This window comes from Nerophis lumbriciformis, linkage group LG18 (genome assembly GCF_033978685.3).
Source record: "Nerophis lumbriciformis linkage group LG18, RoL_Nlum_v2.1, whole genome shotgun sequence".
NCBI classification, from domain to species: Eukaryota; Metazoa; Chordata; class Actinopteri; order Syngnathiformes; family Syngnathidae; genus Nerophis; species Nerophis lumbriciformis.
The window spans coordinates 5,417,696-5,443,297 of NC_084565.2; the positions used below are offsets into that span (position 1 = coordinate 5,417,696).

Below are 25,602 nucleotides of genomic sequence, written 5' to 3' on the forward strand. Positions count from 1 at the left end.
TAAGCAGCAAGTACAGTACTGTACTATATATATATATATATATATATATATATATATATATATATATATATATATATATATATATACAAACCCTGTTTCCATATGAGTTGGGAAATTGTGTTAGATGTAAATATAAACGGAATACAATGATTTGCAAATCCTTTTCAACCCATATTCAGTTGAATATGCTACAAAGACAACATATTTGATGTTCAATTATTATTATTGCAAATAATCATTAAATTTAGAATTTGATGCCAGCAACACGTGACAAAGAAGTTGGGAAAGGTGGCAATAAATACTGATAAAGTTGAGGAATGCTCATCAAACACTTATTTGGAACATCGCACAGCAGGTGAACAGGCAAATTGGAAACAGGTGGGTGCCATGATTGGGTATAAAAGTAGATTCCATGAAATGCTCAGTCATTCACAAACAAGGATGGGGCGAGGGTCACCACTTTGTCAACAAATGCGTGAGCAAATTGTTGAACAGTTTAAGAAAAACCTTTCTCAACCAGCTATTGCAAGGAATTTAGGGATTTCACCATCTATGCTCCGTAATATCATCAAAGGGTTCAGAGAATCTGGAGAAATCACTGCATGTAAGCAGCTAAGCCCGTGACCTTCCATCCCTCAGGCTGTACTGCATCAACAAGCGACATCAGTGTGTAAAGGATATCACCACATGGGCTCAGGAACACTTCAGAAACCCACTGTCAGTAACTACAGTTGGTCGCTACATCTGTAAGTGCAAGTTAAAACTCTCCTATGCAAGGCGAAAGCCGTTTGTCAACAACACCCAGAAACGCCGTCGGCTTCGCTGGGCCTGAGCTCATCTAAGATGGACTGATACAAAGTGGAAAAGTGTTCTGTGGTCTGACGAGTCCACATTTCAAATTGTTTTTGGAAACTGTGGACGTCATGACCTCCGGACCAAAGAGGAAAAGAACCATCCGGATTGTTATAGGCGCAAAGTGTAAAAGGCAGCATGTGTGATGGTATGGGGGTGTATTAGTGCCCAAGACATGGGTAACTTACACATCTGTGAAGGCGCCATTAATGCTGAAAGGTACATACAGGTTTTGGAGCAACATATGTTGCCATCCAAGCAACGTTACCATGGACGCCCCTGCTTATTTCAGCAAGACAATGCCAAGCCACGTGTTACATCAACGTGGCTTCATAGTAAAAAAGAGTGCGGGTACTAGACTGGCCTGCCTGTAGTCCAGACCTGTCTCCCATTGAAAATGTGTGGCGCATTATGAAGCCTAAAATAGCACAACGGAGACCCCCGGACTGTTGAACAACTTAAGCTGTACATCAAGCAAGAATGGGAAAGAATTCCACCTGGGAAGCTTCGAAAATGTGTCTCCTCAGTTCCCAAACGTTTACTGAGTGTTGTTAAAAGGAAAGGCCATGTAACACAGTGGGGAACATGCCCTTTCCCAACTACTTTGGCACGTGTTGCAGCCATGAAATTCTACGTTAATTATTATTTGCAAAAAAAAAAAAAAGTTTATGCGTTTGAACATCAAATATGTTGTCTTTGTAGTGCATTCAACTGAATATGTGTTGAAAAGGATTTGCAAATCATTGTATCCCGTTTATATTTACATCTAACACAATTTCCCAACTCATATGGAAACGGGGTTTGTATATATATATATATATATTTGGGCTGCGAATCTTTGGGTGTCCCACAATTCGATTCAATATCGATTTTTTTTCGATTCAACGCGATTCTCGATTCAAAAACGATATTTTCCCGATTCAAAAGGACTCTCTATTCATTCAATACATAGGATTTCAGCAGGATCTACCCCAGTCTGCTGACATGCAAGCAGAGTAGTAGATTTTTGTAAAAAGCTTTTATAATTGTAAAGGACAATGTTTTATCAACTGATTGCAATAATGTAAATTTGTTTTAACTATTAAATGAACTAAAAATATGATTTATTTTATCTTTGTGAAAAATTGGACACAGTGTGTTGTCAAGCTTATGAGATGCGATGCAAGTGTAAGCCACTTTTTAATAAATGTCTAATGATAATGTCAATGAGGGATTTTTAATCACTGCTATGTTGAAATTGTAACTAATATTGATACTGTTGTTGATAATATTCATTTTTGTTTCACTACTTTTGGTTTGTTCTGTGTGGTGTTTGTGTCTCCTCTCAGTTGCTCTGTTTATCGCAGTTCTGAGTGTTGCTGGGTCGGGTTTGCTTTTGGAATTGTCAGAACGTGGACTATGGAGTTGTTGTTTTCCCGAGATGCAAGTGAACTTGGACCGGACATGGCGTGAGGGTAATGACATCTTTTATTTTTACACTAACAAAAAAAGAACAAACAAAAGACGCTCACAGCGGAGGTACAAAACGTGGCTATGAAAATAAAACACTCGCACGAAGGCAGAACTATGGAAAAAACAAAACTTGCAAACTATGGCCTGAATAAAGAGAACTTACTTGGAATGAGAAAAGGACATGAAAAAGAGCAGCATGGGTATCAACAAGGGTGTGTAGAGGGTGATGTCGCCAGAAAGACAGCCTGGCAACTGGAAGCTGAAATAATAGTGACATGATTAGTGAAAGCAGGTGCGTGACTCAAAATGTGAAAACTAGAGACTGGTGCGTGACATGAGGATGTGAACCAGGTGAAACTAATGGTTGCTATGGTGACAAAGCAAGGGAGTGAAACCAGGAACTAAAAAGTGTCCAAAAACCAAGCAAAACATAACTAAACAAAACATGATCACAGACATGACAGGATTTGGATTGTATAGTTATGGTATTGCTGTGTATTGTTTTGTTGGATTGATTAATTAAAAATTAAAAAAATAATAATAAAGAAAAATTAAATTAAAAAATACGATTTAAAGAAAAAGAGAATCGATTCTGAATTGCACAACATGAGAATCGCGATACGAATTTGAATCGATTTTTTCCCACACCCCTAATATATATATATATATATATATATATATATACACACATATATAAAAAAAAATATATATATATATATATATATATATATATATATATATATATATATATATATATATTAGGGATGTCGGATAATGGCTTTTTGCCGATATCCGATATTCTGATATTGTCCAACTCTTTAATTACCGATACCGATATCAACCGATACCGATATATACAGTCATGGAATTAACACATTATTATGCCTAATTTGGACAACCAGGTATGGTGAAGATAAGGTACTTTAACATTTTTTTTATAAAATAAAATAAAATAAATTGAAAAAAAAATAAAAAATTGAATAAAAAAGAAAGTAAAACAATTACATTGAAACTACCGTATTTTCCGCACTATAAGGCGCACCGGATTATTAGCCGCACCTTCAATGAATGGCATATTTCATAACTTTGTCCACCAATAAGCCGCCCCGGACTATAAGCCGCGCCTACGCTGCGCTAAAGGGAATGTCAAAAAAACAGTCAGATAGGTCAGTCAAACTTTAATAATATATTAAAAACCAGCGTTCTAACAACTCTGTTCACTCCCAAAATGTACGCAAATGTGCAATCACAAACATAGTAAAATTCAAAATAGTGCAGAGCAATAGCAACATAATGTTGCTCGAACGTTAATGTCACAACACACAAAATAAACATAGCGCTCACTTTCTGAAGTTATTCTTCATTCGTAAATCCTTCGTCTTCGGTGTCCGAAGTGAAAAGTTGGGCAAATTTACGATCCACTGGCAGATGTTGGCGTCGTCTGGCGCTGCCTCCTCGTCTTAGTGAAGGTGTGTTCGCCTTCTGTCCTCCATTGTTCCCACGCCGTTCGCAGTCGTGATTTGAATGCCCTGTTGACACCAATATCTAGCGGCTGGAGGTCTTTTGTCAATCCACCCGGAATGACGGCGAGTATTGAATTAAGCGCGTAAGCGTGTCTCTCAATGTGCTGTTATGAGCTAGCAAATATAACAACTACACTACCCAGCATGCAATGATAGTTACGAGCATGCGCGGTAGCCCTGAGAAGCGTTGTTGTATGCTGGCAGTTAGAATGTGGTTATGAGCACGCTGTAAGTAAACGTTGAGAACTCAGTTAACACGCCTCGTCTGCATTATTTATAATTAGACAGACAACACACTTAATAGGAGCCATTTTGGGGTCTTTAAATAAACACACAAATGGAAATGAAACGTCACATATCCCAGCATGCACCGCGCGCTTCTTCTACGGGGAAAAAAGATGGCGGCTGTTTACCGTAGTTGCGAGACCTAAACTTTATGAAAATGAATCTTATTTATCCATATATAAAGCGCACCGGGTTATAAGGCGCACTGTCAGCTTTTGAGAAAATTTGTGGTTTTTAGGTGCGCCTTATAGTGCGGAAAATACGGTAGTAATGAATGAAAATGAGTAAAATTAACTGTTAAAGGTTATTACTATTAGTGGACCAGCAGCACACACAATCATGTGTGCTTACGGACTGTATCTGTCACAATTCAATTAAAAGTAGAACAGAGGAACCCAAGGATGCAGATGGAATGTGAGTAAATAGTTCTTTACTAAACCAAAAAGCACTCACAACAATAATCCAAATAGAATGTAACAAAAAGCGACGGTGCGAAAAAGAGCACCGTGACAAAAAGAACAAAAGCTAATATACAAAGCTAACTAAACTTGGGTCGGAGTTGCAAGACGTGCAAACTAACAAAGTACATACCAAGCTGGATGGCACTGGAAATAGCCAAGAAGGTAAGAAGCATAAATACAAGGAGCATTGGAATCTTCATACAACAGGAGTCTAGGAGTGGAATTGCCGAGTGCCATCCAGCTGAAGAGGTGCTGCTTAAATAGTGTGAGGCTGATTGGACACAGCTGTGCACGTCTCACAACTCCGCCCACAGGAAAAGACAGGAACTCTGGGAAGAAGACAAACAATAAGAACCAGGTCTGCTGCACCAACAAAGGCAAACTGAACACAAACCACAAGATGGCAGCAGGCGGTGACAGTATCCCTTGCAGACTGTATTGATATATATTGATATATAATGTAGGAACCAGAATATTAATAACTGTCATGTCTGTGTGATCATGTTTTGTTTTAGTCATGTTCGGTTTTGTTTTTGGACTTTTTGTGCACTTTTGTTTTGTCACCATAGCAACCATTAGTTTTCACCTGTCACGTCACGCACCTGTTTCACGTTTTGAGTCACGCACCTGCTTTCACTAATCATGTCTATAGTATTTAAGTTCATTGTTTTCAGTTTGTCGTTCTGGCGACATCTCACATTTATGCTCTGTACATTCCTGACACTTGTTTTCATGTCCATCCTTCTTGCTGCTACTTTTGTCCAAGCCAAGTAAGTTTTTCTTTATTAATGCTATAGTCTTTTGGTTTCATAGTTTGTTCTCCGCCACTGTGCGCGCTTTTCGTTTTTTTTTTAATATATTAAATAAATCATGTACTTACATTACCGTCTCGCCCAAGCCAACTTTCCGTTGCATTCCGGAAAAGCAAACACCCAGGACCAAGTCGTGACAATAACAGAAAGAAACAACACTTTTGTGTGAATGAGGGGGAGGAAGATTTTTTTGGGTTGGTGCACTAATTGTAAGTGTATCTTGTGGTTTTTATGTTGATTTAATAAAAAAAACAAGAAAAAAAACTTGATACCGATAATAAAAAAAACGATACCGATAATTTCCGATATTACATTTTAACGCATTTATCGGCCGATAATATCTCTCTACATCTCTAATATATATATATATATATATATATATATATATATATATATATATATATATATATATATATATATATATATATATATATATATATGGATGAAGTGCTGGCTGTCCAGAGTCGGGACCCGGGGTGGACCGCTCGCCTGTGCATCGGCTGGGAACATCTCTACGCTGCTGACCCGTCTCCGCTCGGGATGGTGTCCTGCTGGCCCCACTATGGACTGGACTCTTACTATTATGTTGGATCCACTATGGACTGGACTCTCACAATATTATGTCAGACCCACTCGACATCCATTGCTTTCGGTCTCCCCTAGAGGGGGGGGGGGGGTTACCCACATATGCGGTCCTCTCCAAGGTTTCTCATAGTCATTCACATCGACGTCCCACTGGGGTGAGTTTTTCCTTGCCCGTATGTGGGCTTTGTACCGAGGATGTCGTTGTGGCTTGTGCAGCCCTTTGAGACACTTGTGATTTAGGGCTATATAAATAAAGATTGATTGATTGATTGATATATATATATATATATATATATATATATATATATATATATATATATATATATGGCTAGAATTCACTGAAAGTCAAGTATTTATTTTATTTATATATATATATATATATATATATATATATATATATATATATATATATATATATATATATATAAATAAAATAAATACTGAAAGTCAAGTATTTATTTTATTTATATATATATATAAATAAAATAAATATATAAATAAAATAAATACTTGACTTTCAGTGAATTCTAGCCATATATATATATATATATATATATATTAGAGATGTAGAGAGATATTATCGGCCGATAAATGCGTTAAAATGTAATATCGGAAATTATATATTATATATATATGTATATATATATATATATATATATATATATATATATATATATATATATATATATATATAAATAAAATAAATACTTGACTTTCAGTGAATGTACTCCTCCCCCCTTTAACCCCGCCCACCTCGACCCCGCCCACCTCAACCTCCCCAAATCTCCCGAATTCGGAGGTTTCAAGGTTGGCAAGTATGCTGCACACAGGAAACAACAACAAACACAAATTAAGGCACGACAACTTGGTGGAGTTTCATTTTTTTTTATCCTTTTCTGCTGGTGTTGTGCCTCCGTATTTTTTTTTTAATGAAAAAAATGTGCCTTGGCTCAAAAAAAGGTTGGAAAAACACCGGATTAAGGTGTCGGATAATCTTTTTAAAATGTCGTGGAGAAATTGGAAGGAGAAAAAAAAAACGTCGCACAAAAACACCGCCAGGCTTTATTTCCGCCCGCGGAGGCGACCTGGCTCCTGATTGGTTCGCGCGGCAAGGGTGGGCGGGCGTTGCCGAAGCGAGCGCATTCCGCCGCTCTGATTGGCCGCGCGCCGCCGCCAATTCCCAGCCGTTGCCTGGCGACGGCCAGCTCGGGCAGCTTGTCAAAAAGGCAGTGCGCGAGCTGCCATGAAAACATCTCTCGCGTCGGCGCGTGCGTGGACGGGCCCCACGGTCCTCATTCCTGCTCCTAAATCCACGCGGTGAGTACTTCGGCTCCCTGAGTTCGTGACGACGCGACGTGGGGACGTTGGTGGAGGCGGGAGAGGAGGGAGGGGGGGGGCGTACGTATTTGCGTGGGGAACTAGCTTAATAATAGCTGAAGTTAGCTTGTCCGTGGGTAGCAGCATACTAGTGATGAGGACACATGACGAGGACGCGTGACTAGGACGCATTTGCGCGTTCTTGTTGTTGTGTTTTTTGCACTCGTGTCTGCCGTTCAGGTGGTAGTTTCACTCGCATTCATTGCGTGCCCACGCACGCACTTAAGTGTGTTAAAAAGACAACACTTCCTCTCCATACACGCAGGGACATTGTTACCCGTGACGTGACGCGCAGGAGCTACTGTAAATAGTGTTATTGATGCATTTCCACGTCCACACACGTATGCGCACCACGCATGAGTCACGGTGTGTTGATACAAAGAGCGTCCACTGGATCCTCTCTGCTGGCATCACGTCACATCCCTGTTTGATGAGAGAGAGGAGCTTTGACAAGCGGAAATATGTCGCTCGGGTTTTTTTTGATTGATGACCATCTTGGGACTTCCTGCGTGGACGTGCTCTGTGTGTGTGTGTCCTCCACGAGAAGCTCACGTGGGAGATGAGCAGTTTGGACCTTGCTGTCGGAGTGGGGCCGTCGAAGAATTCTCACGAGATCGTCATGATGAATCTTCATGTCAACTTAATGTGATGTCATTCTCATCTCCATCTAAACTACATGTAAACTTCATGTAAACTCCATGTAAACTCCATGTCATCTTCATGTCATCTGCATGTAAACTTCATGTCATCTCCATGTCAACTTCATGTCATCTTCATTTAAACTTCATGTCATCTTCATGTAAACTTCATGTGATGTCATTGTCATCTCCATGTCATCTTCATGTCATCTTCATGTAAACGTCATGTCATCTTCATGTGAACTTCATGTGATGTCATTGTCATCTCCATCTAAACTTCATGTCATCTTCATCACGAAGATGCCATGAAGTTTACATGAAGATGACATGAAGATGACATGAAGTTTACATGAAGATGACATGAAGTTTGGATGGAGATGACATGAAGTTGACATAAAGACTTCATGTCAACTTCATGTCATCTTCATGTCAACTTAATGTAAACTTCATGTCATCTTCATGTAAACGTCATGTCATCTCCATCTAAACTTCATGGCATCTCCATGTAAACTTCATGTCATCTCCATGTAAACTTCATGTAAACATCATGTCATCTTCATGTCATCTTCATGTAAACTTCATGTCATCTTCATGTCATCTTCATGTAAACGTCATGTCATCTTCATGTAAACTTCATGTCATCTTCATGTAAACTTCATGTCATCTTCATGTCAACTTCATGTCATCTCCATGTCAACTTCATCTAAACTTCATGTAAACTTCATGTCATCTTCATGTAAACTTCATGTCATCTTCATGTCATCTTCATGTAAACTTCATGTCATCTTCATGTAAACGTCATGTCATCTTCATGTAAACTTCATGTCATCTTCATGTAAACTTCATGTCATCTTCATGTCATCTTCATGTCAACTTCATGTCATCTCCATGTCAACTTCATCTAAACTTCATGGAAACTTCATGTCATCTCCATGTCAACTTCATGTCATCTTCATTTAAACTTCATGTCATCTTCATGTAAACTTCATGTGATGTCATTGTCATCTCCATGTCATCTTCATGTCATCTCCATCTAAACTTCATGTCATCTTCATCACGAAGATGCCATGAAGTTTACATGAAGATGACATGAAGATGACATGAAGTTTACATGAAGATGACATGAAGTTTGGATGGAGATGACATGAAGTTGACATGAAGACTTCATGTCAACTTCATGTCATCTTCATGTCAACTTAATGTAAACTTCATGTAAACTTCATATCATTTTCATGTCATCTCCATCTAAACTTCATGTCATCTCCATGTAAACTTCATGTCATCTCCATGTAAACTTCATGTAAACATCATGTCATCTTCATGTCATCTTCATGTAAACGTCATGTCATCTTCATGTAAACTTCATGTCATCTTCATGTCATCTTCATGTCATCTTCATGTCATCTTCATGTCAACTTCATGTCATCTCCATGTCAACTTCATCTAAACTTCATGTAAACTTCATGTCATCTTCATGTAAACTTCATGTCATCTTCATGTAAACGTCATGTCATCTTCATGTAAACTTCATTTCATCTTCATGTGAATTTAATGTGATGTCATTGTCATCGCCATCTAAACTTCATGTCATCTTCATCACGAAGATGGCATGAAGTTTACATGAAGATGACATGAAGTTTACATGAAGATGACATGAAGTTTACATGAATATGACATGACGTTTACATGAAGATGACATGAAGTTGACATGAAGTTGACATGAAGTTGACATGGAGATGACATGAAGTTGACATGAAGACTTCATGTCAACTTCATGTCAACTTAATGTAAACTTCATGTAAACTTCATATCATTTTCATGTCATCTCCATCTAAACTTCATGTCATCTTCATGTCAACTTCATTTCATCTTTATGTAAACTTCATGTCATCTTTATGTAAACTTCATGTCATCTTTATGTAAACTTCATGTAAACATCATGTCATCTTCATGTCATCTCCATGTAAACTTCATGTCATCTTTATGTAAACTTCATGTCATCTTTATGTAAACTTCATGTAAACATCATGTCATCTTCATGTCATCTTCATTTCATCTTTATGTAAACTTCATGTCATCTTTATGTAAACTTCATGTCATCTTTATGTAAACTTCATGTAAACATCATGTCATCTTCATGTCATCTTCATGTCATCTTCATGTCATCTTTTTGTCATCTTCATGTAAACTTCATAAGATGTCATTGTCATCTCCATGTCAACTTCATGTCATCTTCATGTCATCTGCATGTAAACTTCATGTCATCTCCATGTCAACTTCATGTCATCTTCATTTAAACTTCATGTCATCTTCATGTAAACTTCATGTCATCTCCATGTCATCTTCATGTCATCTTCATGTAAACGTCATGTCATCTTCATGTGAACTTAATGTGATGTCATTGTCATCTCCATCTAAACTTCATGTCATCTTCATCACGAAGATGCCATGAAGTTTACATGAAGATGACATGAAGATGACATGAAGTTTACATGAAGATGACATGAAGTTTGGATGGAGATGACATGAAGTTGACATAAAGACTTCATGTCAACTTCATGTCATCTTCATGTCAACTTAATGTAAACTTCATGTAAACTTCATATCATTTTCATGTCATCTCCATCTAAACTTCATGTCATCTCCATGTAAACTTCATGTCATCTCCATGTAAACTTCATGTAAACATCATGTCATCTTCATGTCATCTTCATGTAAACTTCATGTCATCTTCATGTCATCTTCATGTAAACGTCATGTCATCTTCATGTAAACTTCATGTCATCTTCATGTCAACTTCATGTCATCTCCATGTAAACTTCATGTCATCTCCATGTAAACTTCATGTAAACATCATGTCATCTTCATGTCATCTTCATGTAAACTTCATGTCATCTTCATGTCATCTTCATGTAAACTTCATGTCATCTTCATGTAAACTTCATGTCATCTTCATGTCAACTTCATGTCATCTCTATGTCAACTTCATCTAAACTTCATGTAAACTTCATGTCATCTTCATGTAAACTTCATGTCATCTTCATGTCATCTTCATGTAAACGTCATGTCATCTTCATGTAAACTTCATGTCATCTTCATGTAAACTTCATGTCATCTTCATGTCATCTTCATGTCAACTTCATGTCATCTCCATGTCAACTTCATCTAAACTTCATGTAAACTTCATGTCATCTTCATGTAAACTTCATGTCATCTTCATGTCATCTTCATGTAAACGTCATGTCATCTTCATGTAAACTTCATGTCATCTTCATGTAAACGTCATGTCATCTTCATGTAAACTTCATGTCATCTTCATGTAAACTTCATGTAAACTTCATGTCATCTTCATGTAAACTTCATGTCAACTTCATGTCATCTCCATGTCAACTTCATCTAAACTTCATGTAAACTTCATGTCATCTTCATGTAAACTTCATGTCATCTTCATGTCATCTTCATGTAAACGTCATGTCATCTTCATCTAAACTTCATGTAAACTTCATGTCATCTTCATGTAAACTTCATGTCATCTTCATGTAAACGTCATGTCATCTTCATGTAAACTTCATTTCATCTTCATGTGAATTTAATGTGATGTCATTGTCATCGCCATCTAAACTTCATGTCATCTTCATCACGAAGATGGCATGAAGTTTACATGAAGATGACATGAAGTTTACATGAAGATGACATGAAGTTTACATGAAGATGACATGACGTTTACATGAAGATGACATGAAGTTGACATGAAGTTGACATGAAGTTGACATGGAGATGACATGAAGTTGACATGAAGACTTCATGTCAACTTCATGTCAACTTAATGTAAACTTCATATCATTTTCATGTCATCTCCATCTAAACTTCATGTCATCTCCATGTCAACTTCATTTCATCTTTATGTAAACTTCATGTCATCTTTATGTAAACTTCATGTAAACATCATGTCATCTTCATGTCATCTTCATGTCATCTTCATGTCATCTTTTTGTCATCTTCATGTAAACTTCATGTCATCTTCAAGTAAACATCATGTCATCTTCATGTCATCTCCATGTAAACGTCATGTAAACTTCATGTCATCTTCATGTAAACTTCATATCATCTACATGTAAACTAAGTGTAAACTTCATGTAAACTTCATGTCATCTTCATCATGAAGATGCCATGAAGTTTACATGAAGATGACATGAAGTTTGGATGGAGATGAGATGAAGATGACATGAAGATGACATGAAGTTTACATGAAGTTTACATGAAGTTGACATGGAGATGACAATGACATCACATGAAGTTGACATGAAGTTGACATGAAGATGATATGAAGTTTACATGAAGGGTTCATGTAAACTTCATGTCATCTTCATGTCATCTTTTTGTCATCTTCATGTAAACTTCATGTCATCTTCAAGTAAACATCATGTCATCTTCATGTCATCTCCATGTAAACGTCATGTAAACTTCATGTCATCTTCATGTAAACTTCATATTATCTACATGTAAACTTCGTGTAAACTTCATGTAAACTTCATGTCATCTTCATCATGAAGATGCCATGAAGTTTACATGAAGATGACATGAAGTTTGGATGGAGATGAGATGAAGATGACATGAAGATGACATGAAGTTTACATGAAGTTTACATGAAGTTGACATGGAGATGACAATGACATCACATGAAGTTGACATGAAGATGATATGAAGTTTACATGAAGGGTTCATGTAAACTTCATGTCATCTTCATGTCATCTTCATGTCAACTTCATGTAAACGTCATGTCATCTTCATGTCAACTTCATGTAAACGTCATGTCATCTTCATGTCAACTTCATGTAAACTTTATGTCATCTCCATCTAAACTTCATGTCATCTTCATGTCATCTTCATGTCAACTTCATGTAAACTTCATGTCATCTTCATCTAAACTTCATGTCATCTTCATGTAAACTTTATGGCATCTTCATGATGAAGATGACATGAAGTTTAGATGAAGACTTCATGTAAACTTCATGTGAACTTAATGTGATGTCATTGTCATCTCCATGTCAACTTCATGTCATCTCCATGTAAACTTCATGTCATCTTTATGTAAACTTCATGTAAGCATCATGTCATCTTCATGTCATCTTTATGTAAACTTCATGTAAACATCATGTCATCTTCATGTCATCTTCATGTCATCTTCATGTCATCTTCATGTCAACTTCATGTGATGTCATTGTCATCTCCATGTCAACGTCATGTAAACTTCATGTCATCTTCATGTAAACTTCATATCATCTACATGTAAACTTCGTGTAAACTTCATGTAAACTTCATGTCATCTTCATCATGAAGATGCCATGAAGTTTACATGAAGATGACATGAAGTTTGGATGGAGATGAGATGAAGATGACATGAAGATGACATGAAGTTTACATGAAGTTGACATGGAGATGACAATGACATCACATGAAGTTGACATGAAGATGACATGAAGATGATATGAAGTTTACATGAAGGGTTCATGTAAACTTCATGTCATCTTCATGTCATCTTCATGTCAACTTCATGTAAACGTTATGTCATCTTCATGTCAACTTCATGTAAACGTCATGTCATCTTCATGTCAACTTCATGTAAACTTTATGTCATCTCCATCTAAACTTCATGTCATCTTCATGTCATCTTCATGTCAACTTCATGTAAACTTCATGTCATCTCCATCTAAACTTCATGTCATCTTCATGTAAACTTTATGGCATCTTCATGATGAAGATGACATGAAGTTTACATGAAGTCTTCATCTAAACTTCATGTCATCTTCATGTCAACTTCATGTGAACTTAATGTGATGTCATTGTCATCTCCATGTCAACTTCATGTCATCTCCATGTAAACTTCATGTCATCTTTATGTAAACTTCATGTAAGCATCATGTCATCTTCATGTCATCTTTATGTAAACTTCATGTAAACATCATGTCATCTTCATGTCATCTTCATGTCATCTTTTTGTCATCTTCATGTAAACATCATGTCATCTTCATGTCATCTTCATGTCATCTGCATGTAAACTTCATGTCATCTTCATGTCATCTCCATGTCATCTTCATGTCAACTTCATGTCATCTTCATGTCATCTCCATGTCATCTTCATGTCAACTTCATGTCATCTTCATGTCATCTTCATGTCATCTTCATGTAAACTTCATGTCATCTTCATGTCATCTTCATGTCATCTCCATGTCATCTTCATGTAAACTTCATGTCATCTCCATGTCATCTTCATGTCATCTTCATGTAAACTTCATGTCATCTCCATGTAAACGTCATGTCATCTTTATGTAAACTTCATGTCATCTTCATGTCATCTCCATGTAAACGTCATGTCATCTTCATGTAAACTTCATGTCATCTTTATATAAACTTCATGTCATCTTCACGTAAACGTCATGTCATCTGCATGTAAACGTCATGTCATCTTCATGTAAACGTCATGTAAACGTCATGTCATCTTCATGCAAATATAATTTAATCTTCATTTAAACATCATTTAATCTTCATGTGAACTTAATGTCATCTTCATGTAAACGTCATGGAATGTCCTTGTAAACGTCATGTCCTTTTCATGTAAACGTCATTTCATCTTCATGTAAACTTCATGTCTTCTGCATGTAAACTTCATGTCATCTGCATGTCAACTTCATGTCATCTGCATGTCAACGTCATGTCATCTTCATGTCAACTTCATGTCATTTTCATGTAAACTTCATGTCATCTTTATATAAACTTCATGTAAACGTCATTTCATCTTCATGTCAACTTCATGTCATCTCCATGTAAACTTCATGTCATCTTTATATAAACTTCATGTAAACGTCATGTCATCTTCATGTAAACTTCATGTCATCTTTATATAAACTTCATGTCATCTCCATGTTATCTTCATGTAAACTTCATGTCATTTTTATATAAACTTCATGTTATCTTCACGTAAACGTCATGTCATCTTCATGTCATCTTTATATAAACTTCATGTCATCTTCATGTAAACTTCATGTCATCTTTATATAAACTTCATGTTATCTTCACGTAAACGTCATGTCATCTTCATGTCATCTTTATATAAACTTCATGTCATCTTCATGTAAACTTCATGTCATCTTTATATAAACTTCATGTCATCTTCATGTAAACTTCATGTCATCTTTATATAAACTTCATGTCATCTTCATGTAAACTTCATGTCATCTTTATATAAACTTCATGTCATCTTCATGTAAACTTCATGTCATCTTTATATAAACTTCATGTCATCTTCACGTAAACTTCATGTCATCTTCATGTAAACCTCATGTCATCTGCATGTAAACGTCATGTCATCTTCATGTAAACGTCATGTCATCTGCATGCAAATATAATTTAATCTTCATGGAAACATAATTTAATCTTCATGTGAACTTCATGTCATCTTCATGTAAACGTCATGTCATCTTCATGTAAACTTCATGTCATCTTCATGTAAACTTCATGTCATCTTCATGTAAATTTCATGTCATCTTCATGTCATCTCCATGTAAACGTCATGTCATCTTTATGTAAACTTCTTATCATTTTCATGTCATCTCCATCTAAACTTCATGTCATCTCCATGTCAACTTCATTTCATCTTTATGTAAACTTCATGTCATCTTTATGTAAACTTCATGTAAACATCATGTCATCTTCATGTCATCTTTTTGTCATCTTCATGTAAACTTCATGTCATCTTCATGTAAACTTCATGTCATCTTCAAGTAAACATCATGTCATCTTCATGTCATCTCCATGTAAACGTCATGTAAACTTCATGTCATCTTCATGTAAACTTCATATCATCTACATGTAAACTTCGTGTAAACTTCATGTAAACTTCATGTCATCTTCATCATGAAGATGCCATGAAGTTTACATGAAGATGACATGAAGTTTGGATGGAGATGAGATGAAGATGACATGAAGATGACATGAAGTTTACATGAAGTTTACATGAAGTTGACATGGAGATGACAATGACATCACATGAAGTTGACATGAAGATGACATGAAGATGATATGAAGTTTACATGAAGGGTTCATGTAAACTTCATGTCATCTTCATGTCAACTTCATGTAAACGTCATGTCATCTTCATGTCAACTTCATGTAAACTTTATGTCATCTCCATGTCATCTTCATGTCATCTTCATGTCATCTTCATGTCAACTTCATGTAAACTTCATGTCATCTCCATCTAAACTTCATGTCATCTTCATGTAAACTTTATGGCATCTTCATGATGAAGATGACATGAAGTTTACATGAAGTCTTCATCTAAACTTCATGTCATCTTCATGTCAACTTCATGTGAACTTAATGTGATGTCATTGTCATCTCCATGTCAACTTCATGTCATCTCCATGTAAACTTCATGTCATCTTTATGTAAACTTCATGTAAGCATCATGTCATCTTCATGTCATCTTTATGTAAACTTCATGTAAACATCATGTCATCTTCATGTCATCTTCATGTCATCTGCATGTAAACTTCATGTCATCTTCATGTCATCTCCATGTCATCTTCATGTCAACTTCATGTCATCTTCATGTCATCTTCATGTAAACTTCATGTCATCTCCATGTAAACGTCATGTCATCTTTATGTAAACTTCATGTCATCTTCATGTCATCTCCATGTAAACGTCATGTCATCTTCATGTAAACTTCATGTCATCTTTATATAAACTTCATGTCATCTTCACGTAAAAGTCATGTCATCTGCATGTAAACGTCATGTCATCTTCATGTAAACGTCATGTCATCTGCATGTAAACGTCATGTCATCTTCATGTAAACGTCATGTCATCTTCATGCAAATATAATTTAATCTTCATTTAAACATCATTTAATCTTCATGTGAACTTAATGTCATCTTCATGTAAACGTCATGGAATGTCCTTGTAAACGTCATGTCCTTTTCATGTAAACGTCATTTCATCTTCATGTAAACTTCATGTCTTCTGCATGTAAACTTCATGTCATCTGCATGTCAACTTCATGTCATCTGCATGTCAACGTCATGTCATCTTCATGTCAACTTCATGTCATTTTCATGTAAACTTCATGTCATCTTTATATAAACTTCATGTAAACGTCATGTCATCTTCATGTAAACTTCATGTCATCTCCATGTAAACTTCATGTCATCTTTATATAAACTTCATGTAAACTTCATGTCATCTTCATGTAAACTTCATGTCATCTTTATATAAACTTCATGTCATCTCCATGTTATCTTCATGTAAACTTCATGTCATTTTTATATAAACTTCATGTTATCTTCACGTAAACGTCATGTCATCTTCATGTCATCTTTATATAAACTTCATGTCATCTTCATGTAAACTTCATGTCATCTTTATATAAACTTCATGTCATCTTCATGTAAACTTCATGTCATCTTTATATAAACTTCATGTCATCTTCACGTAAACTTCATGTCATCTTCATGTAAACCTCATGTCATCTGCATGTAAACGTCATGTCATCTTCATGTAAACGTCATGTCATCTTCATGTAAACGTCATGTCATCTTCATGTAAACGTCATGTCATCTGCATGCAAATATAATTTAATCTTCATGGAAACATAATTTAATCTTCATGTGAACTTCATGTCATCTTCATGTAAACGTCATGTCATCTTCATGTAAACTTCATGTCATCTTCATGTAAACTTCATGTCATCTTCATGTAAATTTCATGTCATCTTCATGTCATCTCCATGTAAACGTCATGTCATCTTTATGTAAACTTCTTATCATTTTCATGTCATCTCCATCTAAACTTCATGTCATCTCCATGTCAACTTCATTTCATCTTTATGTAAACTTCATGTCATCTTTATGTAAACTTCATGTAAACATCATGTCATCTTCATGTCATCTTTATGTCATCTTCATGTAAACTTCATGTCATCTTCATGTAAACTTCATGTCATCTTCATGTAAACTTCATATCATCTACATGTAAACTTCGTGTAAACTTCATGTCATCTTCATCATGAAGATGCCATGAAGTTTACATGAAGATGACATGAAGTTTGGATGGAGATGAGATGAAGATGACATGAAGATGACATGAAGTTTACATGAAGTTTACATGAAGTTGACATGGAGATGACAATGACATCACATTAAGTTCACATGAAGATGACATGAAGATGATATGAAGTTTACATGAAGACTTCATGTAAACTTCATGTCATCTTCATGTCAACTTCATGTAAACGTCATGTCATCTTCATGTCAACTTCATGTAAACTTTATGTCATCTCCATGTCATCTTCATGTCAACTTCATGTAAACTTCATGTCATCTCCATCTAAACTTCATGTCATCTTCATGTAAACTTTATGGCATCTTCATGATGAAGATGACATGAAGTTTACATGAAGTCTTCATCTAAACTTCATGTCATCTTCATGTCAACTTCATGTGAACTTAATGTGATGTCATTGTCATCTCCATGTCAACTTCATGTCATCTTCATGTAAACGTCATGTCATCTTCATGTCAACTTCATGTCATCTCCATGTAAACTTCATGTCATCTTTATGTAAACTTCATGTAAGCATCATGTCATCTTCATGTAAACTTCATGTGATGTCATTGTCATCTCCATGTCATCTGCATGTAAACTTCATGTCATCTTCATGTCAACTTCATGTCATCTCCATGTCATCTTCATGTCAACTTCATGTCATCTTCATGTCATCTTCATGCAAACGTCATGTCATCTTCATGTAAACTTCATGTCATCTCCATGTAAACGTCATGTCATCTTCATGTAAACTTCATGTCATCTTCATGTCATCTCCATGTAAACGTCATGTCATCTTCATGTAAACTTCATGTCATCTTCATGTCATCTTCATGTAAACGTCATGTCATCTTCATGTAAACTTCATGTCATCTCCATGTAAACGTCATGTCATCTTCATGTAAACTTCATGTCATCTTCATGTCATCTCCATGTAAACGTCATGTCATCTTCATGTAAACTTCATGTCATCTTTATATAAACTTCATGTCATCTTCACGTAAACGTCATGTCATCTGCATGTAAACGTCATGTCATCTTCATGTAAACGTCATGTCATCTTCAAGCAAATATAATTTAATCTTCATTTAAACATCATTTAATCTTCATGTGAACTTAATGTCATCTTCATGTAAACGTCATGGAATGTCCTTGTAAACGTCATGTCCTTTTCATGTAAACGTCATTTCATCTTCATGTAAACTTCATGTCTTCTGCATGTAAACTTCATGTCATCTGCATGTCAACTTCATGTCATCTGCATGTCAACGTCATGTCATCTTCATGTAAACTTCATGTCATCTTTATATAAACTTCATGTAAACGTCATGTCATCTTCATGTAAACTTCATGTCATCTCCATGTAAACTTCATGTCATCTTTATATAAACTTCATGTAAACGTCATGTCATCTTCATGTAAACTTCATGTCATCTCCATGTAAACTTCATGTCATCTTTATATAAACTTCATGTAAACGTCATGTCATCTTCATGTAAACTTCATGTCATCTCCATGTAAACTTCATGTCATCTTTATATAAACTTCATGTCATCTCCATGTTATCTTCATGTAAACTTCATGTCATTTTTATATAAACTTCATGTTATCTTCACGTAAACGTCATGTCATCTTCATGTCATCTTTATATAAACTTCATGTCATCTTCATGTAAACTTCATGTCATCTTTATATAAACTTCATGTCATCTTCATGTAAACGTCATGTCATCTTTATATAAACTTCATGTCATCTTCACGTAAACTTCATGTCATCTTCACGTAAACGTCATGTCATCTTCTTGTAAACGTCATGTCATCTTCATGTAAACTTCATGTCATCTGCATGTAAACCTCATGTCATCTGCATGTAAACGTCATGTCATCTTCATGTAAACGTCATGTCATCTTCATGTAAACGTCATGTCATCTGCATGCAAATATAATTTAATCTTCATGGAAACATAATTTAATCTTCATGTGAACTTCATGTCATCTTCATGTAAACGTCATGTCATCTTCATGTAAACTTCATGTCATCTTCAAGTAAACTTCATGTCATCTTCATGTAAACTTCATGTCATCTTCATGTAAATTTCATGTCATCTTCATGTCATCTCCATGTAAACGTCATGTCATCTTTATGTAAACTTCATGTAAACGTCATGCTATCTTCATGTAAACATCATGTCATCTCCATGTAAACGTCATGTCATCTTCATGTAAACTTCATATCATCTTCATGTGAACATGTCATCTTTATATAAACTTCATGTCATCTTCATGTCATCTTCATGTAAACTAAATGTCATCTTTATATAAACTTCATGTCATCTTCACGTAAACGTCATGTCATCTTCATATAAACGTCATGTCATCTTCATGTAAACGTCATGTCATCTTCATGTAAACGTCATGTCATCTGCATGCAAATATAATTTAATCTTCATTTAAACATAATTTAATCTTCATGTGAACTTAATGTCATCTTCATGTAAACGTCATGGAATGTCCTTGTAAACGTCATGTCATCTCCATCTAAACTTCATGTCATCTTCATGTAAACGTCATGTAATGTCCTTGTAAACGTCATGTCATCTCCATCTAAACTTCATGTCATCTTCATGTAAACGTCATTTCATCTTCATGTAAACGTCATGTCATCTTCATCTAAACTTCATGTCATCTTCATGGAAACGTCATGTCCTTTTCATGGAAACGTCATGTCATCTTCATGTAAACGTCATTTCATCTTCATGTAAACGTCATGTCATCTTCATGTAAACGTCATGTCATCTTCATGTAAACTTCATGTCATCTTCATGTAAACTTCATGTCATCTTCATGTAAACTTCATGTCATCTTCATGTAAACGTCATGTCATCTTCATGTAAACTTCATGTCATCTTCATGTAAACATGTCATCTTCATGTAAACTTCATGTCATCTTCATGTAATCGTCATGTCATCTTCATGCAAACGTCATGTCATCTTCATGTTCTTGTCATCTTTCTCATTTTCACGTAAGCGTCATGTCGTCTTCATGTAAACGTCTTGTCATCGCCATCTCATCGTCATGTCATCTTCATGTAAACATCATTTGAGCTTCATGTCAACTTCACGTAAACGTCATGTCGTCTTCATGTCATCTTCATGGCGTAGCTATGTGTGCTACATGCTAACATTACATTTCAACATCATACTCGGTTAGCAACACTAGCATAGCTATGTGAGCTACATGCTAACATTACATTTCAACATCATACTCGGTTAGCAACACTGGCATAGCTATGTGAGCTACATGCTAACATTACATTTTAACACCATGCTCGGTTAGCAACACTAGCATAGCTATGTGAGCTACATGCTAACATTACATTTTAACGTCATGCTAGGTTAGCAACACTAGCATAGCCATATGTGCTACATGCTAACATTACATTTCAACATCATACTAGGTTAGCAACACTAGCATAGCTATGTGTGCTACATGCTAACATTATATTTTAACATCATGCTAGGTTAGCAACACTAGCATAGCCATATGTGCTACATGCTAACATTACATTTCAACATCATACTAGGTTAGCAACACTAGCATAGCTATGTGTGCTACATGCTAACATTACTTTTCAACATCATGCTAGGTTAGCAACACTAGCATAGCTATGTGTGCTACATGCTAACATTACATTTCAACTTCATGTTTGGTTAACAACACTAGAATAGCTATGTGAGCTACATGCTAACATTACATTTTAACATCATGCTAGGTTAGTAACATTAACATAGCTATGTGAGTTACATGCTAACATTACATTTTAACATCATGCTAGGTTAGCAACATTCACATAGCTATGTGAGTTACATGCTAACATGCAATTTTAACATCATGCTAGGTTAGCAACACTAGCATAGCTATGTGTGCTACATGCTAACATTACTTTTCAACATCATGCTAGGTTAGCAACACTAGCATAGCTATGTGTGCTACATGCTAACATTACATTTCAAATTCATGCTCGGTTAACACTAGAATAGCTATGTGAGCTACATGCTAACATTACATTTTAACATCATGCTAGGTTAGCAACATTAACATAGCTATGTGAGTTGCATGCTAACATTACATTTTAACATCATGCTAGGTTAGCAACATTAACATAGCTATGTGTGCTACATGCTAACATTACATTTCAACATCATGCTAGGTTAGCAACACTAGCATAGCTATGTGTGCTACATGCTAACATTACATTTCAACATCATACTAGGTTAGCAACAGTAGCAAAGCTCTGTGTGCTACATGCAAACATTACATTTCAGCATCATGCTCGGTTAGCAACACTAGCATTGCTATGTGAGTTACATGCTAACATTACATTTTAACATCATGCTAGGTTAGCAACACTAGCATAGCTATGTGTGCTACATGCTAACATTACATTTCAACATCAAGCTAGGTTAGCAACACTAACATAGCTACACGAGCTACATGCTAACATTTGAACATCATTCCATTCCATTCTGTACCTGGCTGACGAGTAGTTGGTAGAGCTCCCTTTTTAAGATGTGTAGCGAAGCCTGCCTTTTTTTTTTTTTTTTTTTTGCTAAGCTGTCCTCCATCAAGTGGTCGGCATAGTAGACTAATATTTGTCAGGTAGCGCTTTTTAATTTATATTAGGACTTCATGACGTTCTAAAAAGAGGGGATTGTGGCCATTACACTACTTTCCCTTTCTTTGACGCACTGCCATCAGAAGAGTCTGTGTGTTGCTTGAGAGGCATGAAGGGGAAAAAAATAAAAAAGGTTACGTTATCCTTCGTCAAACGTAATTATTCATGCTTATGGGCGTGCGTTCACAACCACCGATCGTTGTGTATTTGTTGTAAATCACAACACTTCTGTTCTTCACGGTTGCAGGTGAAGGCCGGCAAACGGGCGGCGATGCGGCGCTTGACGGGAGCCGACAGCTGGCCACGCCCCCTCCGCCTGAGCGTTTCACTGGATGACGGCCTGCGACGTTGGTGATGTCATGAATAAGTTTGAGGTCCTGGGGATTGTGGGAGAAGGTGAGTGACGCCTGTGAAGACTTTTTCTTTACGGCCTTAAAAAAGATGTCCCATTTCTTTCTTTTTTTTTTTACTGTGGCAAAGTGGGAGGGGCCCTGAGCTCAGACCTCCCACCTGACCCACTTTCCACCCTTGCACACGTCCTCCATGTTTCATCAAGTATATATATCATGTATTTCATTTATTTATATAATGTAGTAACAGACACCTTCATAACAATATGTAATATGTACAATATACACACTGCAAGTATATATATAATGTAGTAACAGACACCTTCATAACAATATGTAATATGTACAATATACACACTGTAAGTATATATATATAAAGTAGTAACAGACACCTTCATAACATTATGTAATATGTACAATATACACACTGCAAGTATATATATAATGTAGTAACAGACACCTTCATAACAATATGTAATATGTACAATATACACACTGCAAGTATATATATAATGTAGTAACAAACACCTTCATAACAATATGTAATATGTACAATATACACACTGTAAGTATATATATATAAAGTAGTAACAGACACCTTCATAACAATATGTAATATGTACAATATACACACTGCAAGTATATATATAATGTAGTAACAGACACCTTCATAACAATATGTAATATGTACAATATACACACTGTAAGTATATATATATAAAGTAGTAACAGACACCTTCATAACATTATGTAATATGTACAATATACACACTGCAAGTATATATACAATGTTGTAACAGACACCTTCATAACAATATGTAATATGTACAATATACACACTGCAAATGTATATATATAATGTAGTAACAGACACCTTCATAACAATATGTAATATGTACAATATACACACTGCAAGTATATATATAATGTAGTAACAGACACCTTCATAACAATATGTAATATGTACAATATACACACTGCAAGTGTATATATATAAAGTAGTAACAGACACCTTCATAACAATATGTAAGATGTACAATATACACACTGCAAGTATATATACAATGTTGTAACAGACACCTTCATAACAATATGTAATATGTACAATATACACACTGCAAGTATATATATAATGTAGTAACAGACACCTTCATAACAATATGTAATATGTACAATATACACACTGCAAATGTATATATATAATGTAGTAACAGACACCTTCATAACAATATGTAATATGTACAATATACACACTGCAAGTATATATATAATGTAGTAACAGACACCTTCATAACAATATGTAATATGTACAATATACACACTGCAAGTGTATATATATAAAGTAGTAACAGACACCTTCATAACAATATGTAAGATGTACAATATACACACTGCAAGTATATATACAATGTTGTAACAGACACCTTCATAACAATATGTAATATGTACAATATACACACTGCAAGTATATATATAATGTAGTAACAGACACCTTCATAACAATATGTAATATGTACAATATACACACTGCAAGTGTATATATATAAAGTAGTAACAGACACCTTCATAACAATATGTAATATGTACAATATACACACTGCAAGTATATATACAATGTTGTAACAGACACCTTCATAACAATATGTAATATGTACAATATACACACTGCAAGTATATATATAATGTATTAACAGACACCTTCATAACAATATGTTATATGTACAATATACACACTGCAAGTATATATTTAATGTAGTAACAGACACCTTCATAACAATATGTAATATGCACACTATACACACTGCAATTATATATATATATAATGTAGTAACAGACACCTTCATAACAATATGTAATATGTACAATATACACACTGCAAGTATTTATATAATGTAGTAACAGACACCTTCATAACAATATGTAATATGTACAATATACACACTGCAAGTATATATATAATGTAGTAACAGACACCTTCATAACAATATGTAATATGTACAATATACACACTGCAAGTATATGTATATAAAGTAGTAACAGACACTTTCAAAACAATATGTAATATGTACAATATACACACTGTAAGTATATATATATAAAGTAGTAACAGACACCTTCATAATAATATGTTATATGTACAATATACACACTGCAAGTATATACACAATGTTGTAACAGACACCTTCATAACAATATGTAATATGTACAATATACACACTGCAAGTATATATATATATATATATATATATATATATAATGTAGTAACAGACACCTTCATAACAATATGTAATATGTACAATATACACACTGCAAATGTATATATATAATGTAGTAACAGACACCTTCATAACAATATGTACAATATACACACTGCAAGTATATATATAATGTAGTAACAGACACCTTCATAACAATATGTAATATGTACAATATACACACTGCAAGTGTATATATATAAAGTAGTAACAGACACCTTCATAACAATATG

General features: G+C 35.2%; 1 protein-coding gene across 5 annotated transcripts in view; it reads left to right on the forward strand.

The window, feature by feature from the left end:
- Positions 1–7,189: 7,189 nt before the first annotated feature.
- Positions 7,190–25,602, forward strand: part of LOC133617526 (cyclin-dependent kinase-like 5) — a 117,322-nt gene continuing 98,909 nt past the window's right edge. For 2 of the 5 annotated variants that reach the window (XM_061977511.2, XM_061977516.2), the window contains exons 1-2: positions 7,190–7,287; positions 23,012–23,160. In XM_061977511.2, the coding sequence (XP_061833495.2) occupies positions 23,097–23,160 (64 nt within the window). In that variant the 5' untranslated portion in view covers positions 7,190–7,287; positions 23,012–23,096. Of the gene's footprint in view, positions 7,288–7,764; positions 7,993–22,871; positions 22,920–23,011; positions 23,161–25,602 lie in introns of those variants that run through there. The other 3 variants (XM_061977513.2, XM_061977514.2, XM_061977512.2) reach the window with 3 other exon arrangements.